The 13,288-nt window shown below is 33.5% G+C and overlaps 2 protein-coding genes across 2 annotated transcripts; one reads left to right on the top strand and one right to left on the bottom strand.

Annotated features, from left to right (window-relative positions):
• The first annotated feature begins 872 nt into the window (after positions 1 to 872).
• On the top strand, positions 873 to 4,238 carry LOC115700923 (2-oxoadipate dioxygenase/decarboxylase, chloroplastic). Its single transcript, XM_030628598.2, has 7 exons — positions 873 to 1,236; positions 1,657 to 1,806; positions 2,020 to 2,235; positions 3,076 to 3,197; positions 3,349 to 3,512; positions 3,603 to 3,757; positions 3,968 to 4,238. The coding sequence occupies exons 1-7, from the start codon at positions 1,003 to 1,005 to the stop codon at positions 4,064 to 4,066; spliced, it is 1,140 nt and encodes a 379-aa protein (XP_030484458.2). The 5' UTR covers positions 873 to 1,002; the 3' UTR covers positions 4,067 to 4,238.
• A 1,398-nt stretch (positions 4,239 to 5,636) lies between these two features.
• On the bottom strand, positions 5,637 to 10,478 carry LOC115700922 (serine/threonine-protein kinase PBL34). Its single transcript, XM_030628597.2, has 6 exons — positions 9,648 to 10,478; positions 7,950 to 8,284; positions 7,674 to 7,809; positions 7,227 to 7,363; positions 7,022 to 7,145; positions 5,637 to 6,514 (listed from the first exon to the last, which is right to left on the bottom strand). Exons 1-6 carry the CDS (start codon positions 9,841 to 9,843, stop codon positions 5,994 to 5,996), a joined length of 1,449 nt encoding a protein of 482 aa, XP_030484457.1. The 5' UTR covers positions 9,844 to 10,478; the 3' UTR covers positions 5,637 to 5,993.
• Positions 10,479 to 13,288: the final 2,810 nt, after the last annotated feature.

A 13,288-nucleotide genomic window follows, 5' to 3' on the forward strand; every position in this document is an offset into this window, starting at 1 on the left:
ACTTTACCGAGTGTAAATAAAACTGGAAAATTTTACAAGGCTCTCCTTAAAAAAATGTATTGATGTACCTTTATGTATTTTGGTATCTAAAATAATTTTTTAGTCAAATTTTTTCTCATGCTCATGTATGTTATAAGTTTTTAAGACATCTTGTAAAATTTTAAAAAATTTAAAAAATTTTAATACGCCAAAAATAGAATTCAAAATATGTATTATACGCGTGATTATTTTATTTTATACGCATGTGGACTATATTATTTAAATATTATTTTTTATATTGTAAATTATTTTAAATTTGTTGATAAAATATTTTAAATAATATGAAAAAAAAATTGAATAAAAAATTAGTCCCATCTAAAGGGTGCATTGTATCTATTCTATATAAAATGTATCTATATAACAGAATTCTTGGTTTATGAGAAATTATTGAGTGATTTTTTTTTAAATAAAAAAATAACAAATTATTGGGTCACCATCATGTTAATTAAACCTAAATATAATTAATTCACCTAAAGTGTTACAATTAATAATAAATTTGTTCATATTGTTTATTTTTTTATTAAAAATTATTTTTAAATTTTGATATTTAGAATTAGTTAAATTTTAAATATTATTTTAAATCAAATTTAAATGTTTTATAGTTAAACTAGATAGCATTTTCATTAATTCCGAAGATAAATTTAGGACGAATAATAATTTTTTTTAATTATTATTACAAAGTATAATAGTAATTATGCTTTTAAATTTTAATAGTTATCACCACATTGAATTTTATTAATTTTAAAATTATGATATTAAAAAATACTACAAATTAAAATAAAATTAAGATAGAGCTTACTTGCCACCTAACATATCTATCTAGTAAACATGCAAGCACCCAATAAAACTTGCCTTGTCAAAGTCAAAAACAAAAACATTACATAGTACGCAACAAATAAACCGAAATCCAAAACAATACCAACTTCTGCTAACATAGGTGCAGAAAGAACAAACTTAAGACGCATGAGCTTGACGATGTTGAAGATGAGGCTTTCAAGTTCAACCTCATCCATGCCCACCACCATCCACAAAAACAATCTTTTTCTCTTTCTCACTTCATCATCAACTCTTCGCCAAACCCAACTTCTTTCCTTCCCCAGATCATCCTTCACCGTCCATTGCATGTCAACCCAGAAACGAAACATCTCACCCGTCGCTTCTACTCCCCAAAATGTGTCCGGCAAGTCCTCTTTCCAGGTTGGGTTTTTTTTTTTTTCAAAATATATTGGCTGTTCCATAATGAAATTCCACTTTTAGGTTTCGCTGAAAAAATCAAATTGCTTGATTTTGTAGTGTGATGTCGATTTGTTTAGAGTTAACGTAGATTTTTTTTTATATATATCTCAAAGAGTTAGCGTAGTTAGCTTTTGGGTTTTACTCGTACGTAGCTGACTGGAACACCTTTTAGGTCTAGAAAGTGTTCCATTTCCCTACACAATTTTGTTTTTGAAACTTTGACTCCATAGTGATTATGAAATTCTGATAATAATGTACATTGAGTGATTGAAAGTGTGTTTCTTTTTCGCTGCGTGTGTCTGTCTAAACTATCTATAGTTGAATTGGCTGTATTTTTTATTATTATAATTGACATTTTTTTTTTCAATTACCCTGTTGCAGGGTAGTGAATCATTTTTCAGAAGCGTCTTGGCAAGTATGGAGACAGTTTACTTAAATAGGAACCCCACTGCAAAAGCCATCCTGGAACTTGTTCATTCTGCTGATGAAGAACGAATTTGCTATGATCACTTTGCTTTTAGGACCTTTGGGGTAGTTATACTTCAACACTTACATCATTCGTCTGCCTCCTATTATACCGTGATATATAATTTGTTCTCCTGATACAAAATGTGAAGAAAAATTCTTTTGTGATTTTGTTTTTGTAGGCCTTTGTGCTTAGATTATATTTATTTTTCTATTGTTGGGAAGAGTGTCAGGAATAATGAAAGTTGAAGTTTTAGTTTTTGTCATTTGGAACACTAGGTGGATGGTTATGGGATTGACTCCTTGGCAAGCTTTTTCTTGGATTTTGGCTATACCCCAAGGGATGAGTTAAGGTTTCCTGCCAAAAAATTGAGAGCACTATGGTTTTCTCCTCCGGAAAATGTCATTGGTGAGGGTGGTAGCTGCATTGGTGGACCTTTGCCAAGAATTTTTATATCAGAGCTTCTTGTAGATCAAATGAGTCCACAAACTCAGGTACATTATCTGTTACTGCTAACAGTAGAATCACATCAACTACATGTTTATCAAATAACTCAAAGTAACTTCCAACTGTGGCAAGAACTAAGGAGTGAAGCAAACAGAGAATTGAAACAGTAGAGAAAATGATATAAGAAATGCTTGTGTATTATATGGAAACTCTGGGTTCCAACCCCTTCTTGCAAAGAAGACTCTTTCTCTTTTTATAGGGTGTGTTTTACAAATGAATTTACATAAAATGTTCCTGTGAATAACTATAAAAAGAGAACTATTACGCTTGTCTAGTGCCCATTACCTACTTGTTAAGTAGTGGTGGTGGCAGCACTAATTATCAGGGCAGAGTCAGGTGTGTAGTTAAGGTACATGCACATGGTTCTATCTCAAAACCAATTGGTAATGAGAGGAGTACACCATGAATCTTATATATGTTATTTAGTTTCTACACATTAGCAATGTAAGACTCTCTCTAACATCTCCTCAAGATAGTGGCTATTTTTTACTAACTAATCTTGGAGAGCTTAATCACAAGCTGCTCTTTTTGGTTCATTATCTCTGAATCACAAGTGGCTTTTTTAGCTCTATTTTTTTGGATCGGTTTTCAGATTTTTGGTGGCTCTTTTTGGGCCCTACTTTTCTTTTTGATCAACTTTTTTATTTTGGATTGGATACTCGTTAGAGTGTAGTTTTGGTTCTAATAGCATGTTAGAATTGTAAAATGTTGTGTAACTTTCAATTTGTACTGTAAAGTTTACTGGTTTTTTTTTTTTTTGATAAGTAGTAAAGTTTACTGGTTGAAACTTTATTTTTTTGCTTGAAACTATTACTGTGAATATTCAGGAAATAATCAGGAAGTACATTGAAGTATCTGGTAGTGGAAATAGACATGCTGCCCTTGCTAGTGCACTAGGCTCTTTAACATGGGAGAAGCCACTCAATTCAGAATTTCAACAGTTGGTCAGGTGATATTGATATTATTTGAAGTTTGGATACAATTAGAATTTATTGATCTTATCAGTTGCCCACGTATTATATTTGTGACCAACAATCCAAGACATTGTAGGAATTTTGTCTCCATTATAAAAAAAAGTTTGTGTTTGCTTTATGGGACAGGGAAAGTGAATATGCTGCATGGACTCTTGTTAATGGCTATGCACTAAACCATGTCACAATTTCAACTCATCAACTGAAATCTAACTTGAGAAGCATAAAAAATCTTAATCAGTTCATCAAAGAAAATGGGTTCAAGCTGAATTCTGAAGGCGGTGTACTGAAAGGTTGTTTTGTAAAACTTCTAAAGGTATAGGTGTAGGTGGATTCTTAATTATGAGCATGGCACTGAACATTGAAAAAAATTCATTTAACAGTTAGCCCTGATGGTCTTCTGCTACAAAGTTCAACTGTTGCCGATTCAACTTCTTTCACATTCTCTGATGGCGCAACTGAATCTGTCCCATGCTCCTATATCGAATTTGCGGAGCGCTTGATACTGCCTCAGTATAATAATTTACCTGAAGAGGAGGTAACTGCTGTTAATTTTGCTCGTATATATTTTGAAAAATTGGTTGAAGTGTAAATTCGGATTAGTAAATAATGGTTCTGGTTAATAGTTTATTGCTGAACTCAATGTACATAGCTTGTCAATGGGAAACTTCTGTTTTGATCGTGTTTAACCACCGTCAATTTTGTTCCAAACCTTATTAATCACTTTTTTTCATTACAACCTGATCAGGTCAAAGAGTACCATAGGCGAGATGGATTTGAGGTTGGAAATGCTGACAAGATCTTTGAGAGCACATACAAAGAGCAGCTTACCAGAGAAGTTGCATGAACAATGCTCGAGCACAAACGAGTCATCACCTTGTTCCAAAAAATAAATAGACAAATAAATAAAAAGGCTTGGAAAGTAGAAAGAATGTAGATACGTAATCTCTACAAAATTGGAGTAAGTATTTAGGCAGAAACGCAAATCGCCATCGAATAAAGTGGGTGTTTTTCTGGAATGGAATGGTTGCGTAATTACTTATGATTAAATTTATGCTAATTAATTATGATGGTATGCTCTTATCATGTTTCTGCAAATTACTATAAGATTAAGCTCCAAATAAAATAAATTATAAATAACCAATTTAAGTTTTGATCTATGTTCAACCAAAATTCAACTATATTTTGGTCTAATCTTGAGGTCAACTGGACCAGCATAGTTTGACTGTGATATCATTTTGACCTTGTTATGGTATAGAAAGATACATGTTTTCATAATATGATTACTTTTTAATGGGGAATAATATCTTTGAGAGCACATAACAAAGAGAGGCTATCAGTAAAAGTTGGCTAAACAATCTACTATACAATAGCACAAAGAACAAAAGGAGGAAAGAATGTGGTAGGAGTGAAAGCAAAGTAGTAGAGTAGTAGAGTAGTAGAGTTGATAATGATAGGTTGATAGTGGTCTTTATGGTTTAATTAATAATGAGTTTGCATTTTTGGAAAAGATTAAAGCAGTAGCAGAGAGCAGAGGACATTTGGCAGGTGAGGGCGTGTGATGATGATGATGAGCATACTGTTTCACACTGCATAGAATAGAAGCTGAGTTGTATAAGTGATGTGGATGAAGTTTTGAATTAAACAAGTTATTTTAAGATTGAATTGAAGTCTGCTTTTTTGTTTTAGTATATTGCTAGGTGAGTGTGATCCAACCAACATTGATCTCTGTTATTTTCCCTAGGATAGAACTAAGTGAAGAGTACAAGTGTACTACTATCTTTCTTTACCCAATATATAAATAAATAAAACATCACTAACAAGCAAACACCTTTATTATCTCTCTGTTTTTTATTATATATTTGTACACATTTATAATTCTATTGCAGAGCACTTTTTGCTAGACTTGAATAATTAAATAGTAATACTAACTCGTCAGACAGTGCACACGTTTTATTTTACTATTGTCTCTCTCTCTCTCTCGTCTCTTGACTCTTGAGCGTTTCGCTTTCTATTGTCACGTCTTGTTTATTTGTTTCCATATGATCTTTTTGTCTTTTCCCACAAGCCAACTACGCATATTTTAATTTCATTTTTTGGGTCTACCACTTTGCATTGGTCTGAGAGCGTTTCTTGGTTTTTCCACCACTTTCTTTTTTGGAAGAAGATAGAAAAAAAAAAAAAAGATATCATTTCAAGTTAATCTGTCATTTTTCTATCGAAAATAAAATTAATCTGCTATTTCAAAATTCGAACAATACAAGTAGTAATTTAAAGGTGTGGAAAACTAGTATAATGACATATGAGCTGAAGCTTAAGTGAAGAGAACCCCATAGTCCATGGTCGACCAATTAAGATTGAGACAACAGTTAGAAATATATAACTTTACAAATGAATGAAGGCCTACTTATGTTGCGTTTGACTATGAAACAAGGAGTTGTATTGATTAAGGGAATAAGATTGAACAGAATACATAGTGAAAGAAGGTAACAATCTTTCAATGCTTCCAAACAATATGACATTGACATAAGAGAAAGAAATTCTGCTCATGAAGCTTCTCCTACTCCTACTCCCTCCCTTTACATTTTCTAGGGGCCCCACTCTAAACACAACAACACCAAAGAAAGCTTGTTTCTCCGTTGCTTTTTCAGTTGTTCAAGAACAAATGCTTCTTAACAAAAGATACATCTATACCGAGGAAGGGGGAGAAAAAGAAACGAATGCTGAGGAGGATGGTGAAGAGAAACAGAGAGACGGTTTTTTCCAACTCAACCTTATGCCTTGCCATTAGGTTTTGGTGATTGATGTGGATACTGATGATGAAATGGAGAAGCATGGGAACCATGTGGAATGGAGAGACTCCTTTGCTGATGCCCATTTCTTGACATCAATCCTCCTTGTGTTCTGACACCATTTCTTGCGTTTGGGCTGGAGGCAACACGGTCTGCATTCATTGTCTGAAAATAGTATGAAGAGCTTGCCATGTCCTTCAAATTTGGTAGTGGTTTCAAGACTTCCACAACTTCGCTCATTAAAGGTCTGGATTTTGGATCTCGACTAAGGCAATGCGAGGCTAATTGTGCAGCTTTTTGAGCACCCTTGATTGAAAAATGGCCTTCAAGTCGAGGGTCTATCAATTTGTAGAACTTTCTTCTCTCTCCTAGATGCGGCCGAGCCCACTCCACTAGATTATGTTCACCATTAGGTCTGTTTTTGTCCATTGATCTTCTGCCAGTCAACATTTCAAGTAACACCACACCAAAACTATAGACATCACTCCGTGACGTAAGATGTCCTGCAATACATCTAGTTCGTCAAACCCATAGAGCAGTACTAGCGTGAAAGAGACTTTAGAGCATAAAAGTATGCATCAAAATCATGGCTAGATTAAATATAAAGACAAAGTTAGGACAGTACAAATTTTCAGATTCACTTAAACTTGATGATTCGAGGCTCAGGAACACAATTATACAACATCTTCCAAAAGTGAACATTAGCATTAAGTCATACACTCTAGGCCAGTTTAACTAGAGACATGGAGCAGCAAGAAGGCCTATAACTAACACAAACCAATCATGTAGCAAGAAATATTAAGAACACCTAATTTATTTAAAAAAATCTAAATAACTTGTTATTCCTTAACATATTTTATGGCTACACAACAAAAGTAAGAAACTAAAAAGAAGAGAAAAAGGAAAAGCCTAGCAAGAATGCTAGTGTTCTTTTACTCATTCATCTATTCACATAGAAACACAATCCAGGACTGGACCTTAAAAGGCAGAATGACTTTTTCTACACTTACCGGTCATTACATATTCTGGAGCTGCATAACCATAAGTTCCCATCACACGGGTTGACACATGGGTTTTATCACCTTCGGGACCATCTTTGGCAAGTCCAAAATCAGAAAGTTTAGCATTGTAATCCTGAAATATCACTTGTTAGAGAGATGAACAATACAATAGAGAATCCCTAGTTTTATCAGAGTCAGAGAAGATGTAACTTACTGCATCCAATAAGATATTTGAAGTTTTAAAATCACGATATATAACAGGCCTTTCTGCTTCCTCGTGAAGAAAGGCAAGACCCTTCGCAGCACCTAAAGCAATTTTCATCCTGATAGACCATGGAAGAGGCAAAGACCCTGCACATAACATATTTTGAGCAAAGAAGATTAGGAAGCAATACAATCTACAATAGTTCTGAGATTTTAGGGCAGTTTTCATGTCAGAAAAGCTTGTGATAGTAAATTTTCTACAAATATGCCAGCTCAGAAACACTACACAATTCTTTTTCATTCCACAATATATGTTGATATTTACTTCTGTCAAAACCTTGCCATAGTCCAAAAAGGCAACCAAACAAGGATTTGAAAGGAACTATTGAAATCTTTTTAGTATCATATGTCACAAAATCCTGAAAAACTTGAAACAAATTTTAAAGAAGAATCATACTCCTAAAGAGGTGGTTCTCCAAGCTTCCACGGGGCATAAACTCATAGACTAGCAGCCTTTGATCATCTTCAATACAGTATCCTATAAGTTTAACTAAGTTAGGATGAACAAGGTCACCAAGGAAATTCACTTCAGCCTGTCACATTTAACGAATAAAAAAATTAAAATCCAAAGCAAATGAAATTTTAAAAAATAGAAAACAAAACAATAACAAATAATAATTTAAATGCTGAAAAAACCTAACAGGAAATGATACAGACAAGCAAAGATCATTACCAGCCATTCTTTATGTCCCTGAAGTCCATCATGGTTGAGAGTTTTCACAGCAACAGTAAGCCCTGTTCCTGGTTTTACTGGAGCAGTTCCATTTTCTTCAATCCACCCTTTGAACACACAACCAAAACCACCTTCACCAAGAAGACTTTCAGGTCTAAAGTTTCGAGTTGCCATCTTAAGATCATTAAATGTAAATTTTCGCAGCCGAGAAGCAACTTTAAGTTCCTCTTCAAGTTTTGAAGTAGAAGAATTACTCTCAGCATTACTAGTGGTAGTAGATGAGACAACTGCAGCTGTGGGATGGTCTCTGCTTGTTTCATTTGTTGATTTAGATTCTGAAAATTCAAACAAAGAACAAAGATTATAAATAAATGTGTCAGTATGAGCCTCTAAGTACACTTTAGCTTTAACCAAACAAGGATATCTGAGTAGACAAAATCATTCTAGATAAATATACTTATGACCCTGAACTAATTAGTTGAAGAGATACTTGCCATCATCTAAGCGTATATCACAACTACAAGAGAAATCATATACAGCAATATTACGTAAAGGAGAAAAAATAACTACATCCCATAGTACAATGGGCATCTAATGGAAATTAGTGAACTCTTTACTATAGCTGAAACAAAAACATATCCATAGGCATTTGTTATGCAAAAGATAGAACAGTCCACATTTATATTAAACTTTTAACCAACACCCAATTTCAGAGCCTCTATAAGATTGAGATGGACCTAACACATCCACTGTTATATGCCTAAAAATGAGCACCAACGACCAACTTGTAAACAGTTTAAAAACCATCAGTTTAGATAAAGAACGCCCAAAACAAGGAAGTAAATTTCAATTGACGTTCCTAAATATCAAGTCTATAAATTCACCACTTCGTGTCAGCTAGTTCAATTAGTTTCCCAATACTGCTCACAAATATACAACAGAACAAATAGATCAAACTTTAAGTTGAACTCCCAAACTGGTGTGTATACATTCTTTTTCTTTCAAAACAATAAAATTGGTAACTTATATACATGATTACACAGTCAACAATTATGCGTGAAGTTGTGTATTCATATTTTGTTGCAAGTGATGTTTATAAACATAGTAAGCATGCTCCAGAAGAAATGGGTTGCACTTAACAAGTCAAATCTCAAATATATGAGACATTAACAGGAAAATAAAAGTTCAAAATGATACGAGGACGTATTAGGTGAAAAACTGTCCGTAACTCTATATTTAAAAATGAAATTTTATTAATTCACACATGATCACCCTACACTGAAAATATTATTCCACGAGAAATGTGCATTGGAGCTTGGAAGAATCCAGCTTTGATGGTTCAACTTTCAGAAAACAAATTTAATCAGATTAATCTCCTCAAGACCTTAGAGGGTCTAAATTTATGATTTTCTTCCCTTCTGCTATAAAAGATCAATAAAAACTGACCCTTAAAGCTTTCCGTAAATATAATTTGCAGGGAACTGAAGCTTCCGTATAAATTCATCACAAGTGGAGCTTCCTTAATCAACCATAGTTATCAAGACAAACACAAAAAAATTCATAACCAAATTTACTTCTCAACCATAATCACAGGTCTCGAAACATGCACTAACTATACAAGAAAAGAACTTTAACACAGCAACCCCTTATAAGAAAGAAGAAAAAAAAAATCTGTACAGAGAGCAAATAAAAATTTACCATAGTGAGTGCTTGTTCCACTAATTGAGCTATCAACTTTGGATCTTGAAGAAATGCAGCTACCAATAAACCTCAGCCTAACCCAGCACCCAGTTTCCTCCTCTTCATCAGCATCATCAACTTTTTTCTTCTTCCTCACCTTTGATTTATACACATCCCAAGACTCTACCTTACCATTCTCAGCACCAATACCCATCTCAGAAAAACCCTAATAATTAAACCCAGAGACCATCAAACGTCTCACAAAATCCCAGATACCAACTTCCCACCTGAACTAGTCAAGGCAACTATAAACACCCCAGATGCAAAAGTAACTATATGACTCAGAAATTCAAAGACTTTCTTTCAAAAAGATCAGCTTCAAAGAAGTAGAAACCCAAAAAAGTAAAACTCAGTTCAGAGAACTAGATCACGCAAAGTAGATCACACCTGAACCCCTATCCCCTAGAAAAATCAATCTGAAAATTGAAAGCCCAAAAAAGGAAGAAGCGTGGATTTACAAATGCACCAAAATTTCAGTTGGAGCCAGAAATGTCTGTCCAGAGATACAGAAAATCTCAGAAATGGACTCTTCACAAGCTGACCAGTTTAAAGATAGGTAAACGATAATAATAATAATTATAATAACAATAATTTCTCGAAAATAATAATAATAATAATTTGGAGAGAGAAGGGGAAAAAAATTATATATCCAAAAAAATCCGAATCATCAGTTTTCTCTCATTGTTTTTTATTTGTTTTTTATTTTTTATTTTTTAAAAAACAATGGAATCGAAGACTACGGAAAAGCAAATCGAACTGCCCGAAGAAAACGGGCAGGAAGGAATGAGGTGCCCGGGATGCCCGAAAGGGTTGTGGGTGGGTTATATAGGCTTTTAGGCTAAAAAGGGGTTTTGAGTGGGTCTGTGAGGTGAGGACTGAGGCCCGACCGAGGAGGCGGGCAACTCGGGCAGCAATAGAAGTGGGAAATTTGAGGGCCCTTCGGGCAGGAGAGAGAAATAAGGGCGGGACCCACTTTAATGGTGACGTGTGTTGGTCCGGTAGGCGGAAGAAAACGCGCGCCTCAGATTCATATTATCTTTTCCTTCCTTATCATTTTCCTCAAACATTCATTCATCTAATTATTAATTAATTGATATATTTTTTTTTTTCTAATAAGATATAGTATTTTTTTTTTCGAAAGGGAATAAGATATAGTATTCAAGAACAAGTATTAATATTTTCTTTTACAAATAGTTTTTTTAGGTTCCCTTAATAATTATACTTCACTTTTAATCAAAAGAAAGGAAAAACACATTTTGTTATGGTTCACGTTTGGCTTTGGATATCTACTTAAAATGAGTATGATCAATATGATTGTAATTAATAATTCGGAGGAATCTGAGGTTATCTTAAGTTTTCTGACTTCGTGGTTCAGAGAATAATTGTCAATGTTCATCGTCTTATTATTTTATTAAGGGAATAAAAAAACTGTATATATATATATATTAAGAATAGGGTAATATATTAGAGTAAGGCTTACTCATCTAATAGAATTGGACAAATTATGATTCATTGGAGAAATGTTAAATGATATTTATGGTGTACTCTTGTAAAATGTCATATTTTTATTTAAGCTAATTAGTAATTTTTTTCTTCAAATTTTGACATATACCAAATCATACCCCTAAACTATTGAGATTGTTAAATTTAAGGATTTTTGCCTAATTTTTTTTTTTTTTGAAGGATTGTCTAATTTTATTTAATTTTACTGTTTCAGTGATTGTTTATGTACTAAACTATGCTCCCCAAACTTTGATATATACCAAATTGTGCCCCTCAAACTTTGATATGTACTAAATAATGTCCCCTGAACTTTCATTCATGTTAGAATTTTTTTACTAAAATTAGACAAAAGTCCTTAAATCTAACAATCTCAATAGTTCAGGGAGAATTTTTAACGGCCCAAAAAGTTTAGGGGGCATGATTTAGTACATGTCAAAGTTCGGGGAAAAAAATTGCTAATTAGCCATTCATTTAATTTAATTTAACAAATATTATTGAGAATCGATAATTAATTATAACATGTCGTATCATAAAGATAGATAGCTTCTATCACATAATAATGCTCAATGATATGCGTTGCTTGTTTGGTTTGGATCAAATTGTGTTTGAGATGGAATGTAAAAGTATTATTCTTAAACTGAATAACAAATTCATTCTGGATACTAGGGCTTATTTTACATAATATTTTTGTTGATTATTCTTAGTTTTAGAATATTTTTATAATTTATTATTCTCGTTCTGTTAATTTGGTAATCCACATGATATTTCTAGCGTGGGTAGCATATTTTGGTGGTCAAATTATCATTCTTGTATTCAAAACTCTATTTGGCCGATGCCAACAATCAATGAATTGATGCACTCGGCCTACAGAATTTTTTTTACCTAAGTGGTTGGTATTCTTATTAAGAGTTAGTCCTACATTGCTAATATGTGGAAATAAATTGTGATATATAAGATGAATGGGCTACTCCTCCCATTGCCAATTGGTTTTGGGATGGAACCTCATTCACCTTATTCCCACATTCTAATATGGTATCAGAGCCACTTGTGATCCGTTGTGAGCCCAAATTGCCACCTTTTCAAAAAGCCGTTTGTGATCCGTTGTGAACCAAAGTGTCGACGGTCCAAACAGATACTTCCGCTGTCTCCCCGTTTGTTGGGTTTTATGCCCTAAATAAAACTCATTTCAATATAATCAGATTTACTTATTAATATAGATCAGAAATAACATTTAATGTTGCATGGTTCACATGATTTATTTCATGATTATATGTACATAATGTATAAATTCATCTGAAACCCTTTTCACATACTTGATCCTATTTATTGTGCCGTCAACACATTGGAAAGTAAACATGACTATGTGAATAAAGTTTCCTAGATTTATCAGACATAGGGTTTTACTGATATGATAATCTACAACAGAGTTTACTTGCATTTGGAGAAATGCTATGTTCTTTCCAGAGCATTGGTTAAAGTAAAGCTCAGGTTGGATGCATGGAGTATGCATCGGAAGGGACCGATATTGAACTTTGACTTAGATTTATTAAACTTACCGTAATATCTATTCAAGTCAATATCGCGTAGTTGATCCTAGATCAAATGTTCTTAATCCTGTTATGATTAGGCTCAATCTTGAAAGGCTATTCGTGTTCTTTGATTTGTTAGTTAAGCCTACTTTTAGGTCAGGGTGATACGTACATTTTGGGAACACAGTAGTGCAATTGAGTGGAAGCGCTAGCATAAACATGGAATCTATAGCTTCTATCTGGCGAATAGTAAGCAAAGGATGATCTCCTTCGAGCTTGACCAAACGAACATAAATGGTGGAGTACTCATTTCACATAAGCTGAAATATCATTTATACGGGGTCGTTGTTTTAAGGAATAAATACATTGTAGGGTGTAACGGTAATTTAATCCCTTTACAGTGTAGATCATTCATATAGAGGATCATTGATCACATTAGGATTATAACAATGGATAACTAATGATGTGTCTATATGGTGGAACATATAGAGCATTCTATATACTGAGAGTGCAATTCTAAGTTCTATGCGTGGATTCAACGAAGAATTAATAAGTTAGTGAATTTTA

Source organism: Cannabis sativa, chromosome 8, assembly GCF_029168945.1.
Source record: "Cannabis sativa cultivar Pink pepper isolate KNU-18-1 chromosome 8, ASM2916894v1, whole genome shotgun sequence".
NCBI lineage: Eukaryota > Viridiplantae > Streptophyta > Magnoliopsida > Rosales > Cannabaceae > Cannabis > Cannabis sativa.

What these genes read in the sequence shown, in the direction of transcription:
- LOC115700923 (XM_030628598.2), top strand. Translation starts at nt 1,003, where the DNA reads ATGAGCTTGACGATGTTGAAGATGAGGCTTTCAAGTTCAACCTCATCC. An exon ending in CCGGCAAGTCCTCTTTCCAG is followed by an intron (nt 1,237 to 1,656) that starts GTTGGGTTTTTT and finishes ACCCTGTTGCAG; the next exon opens with GGTAGTGAATCATTTTTCAG. An exon ending in TGAAGGCGGTGTACTGAAAG is followed by an intron (nt 3,513 to 3,602) that starts GTTGTTTTGTAA and finishes TTCATTTAACAG; the next exon opens with TTAGCCCTGATGGTCTTCTG.
- LOC115700922 (XM_030628597.2), bottom strand. Translation starts at nt 9,843, where the DNA reads ATGGGTATTGGTGCTGAGAATGGTAAGGTAGAGTCTTGGGATGTGTAT. An exon ending in TGGAACAAGCACTCACTATG is followed by an intron (nt 8,285 to 9,647) that starts GTAAATTTTTAT and finishes TTGAATTTTCAG; the next exon opens with AATCTAAATCAACAAATGAA. An exon ending in AGGGACATAAAGAATGGCTG is followed by an intron (nt 7,810 to 7,949) that starts GTAATGATCTTT and finishes TAAATGTGACAG; the next exon opens with GCTGAAGTGAATTTCCTTGG.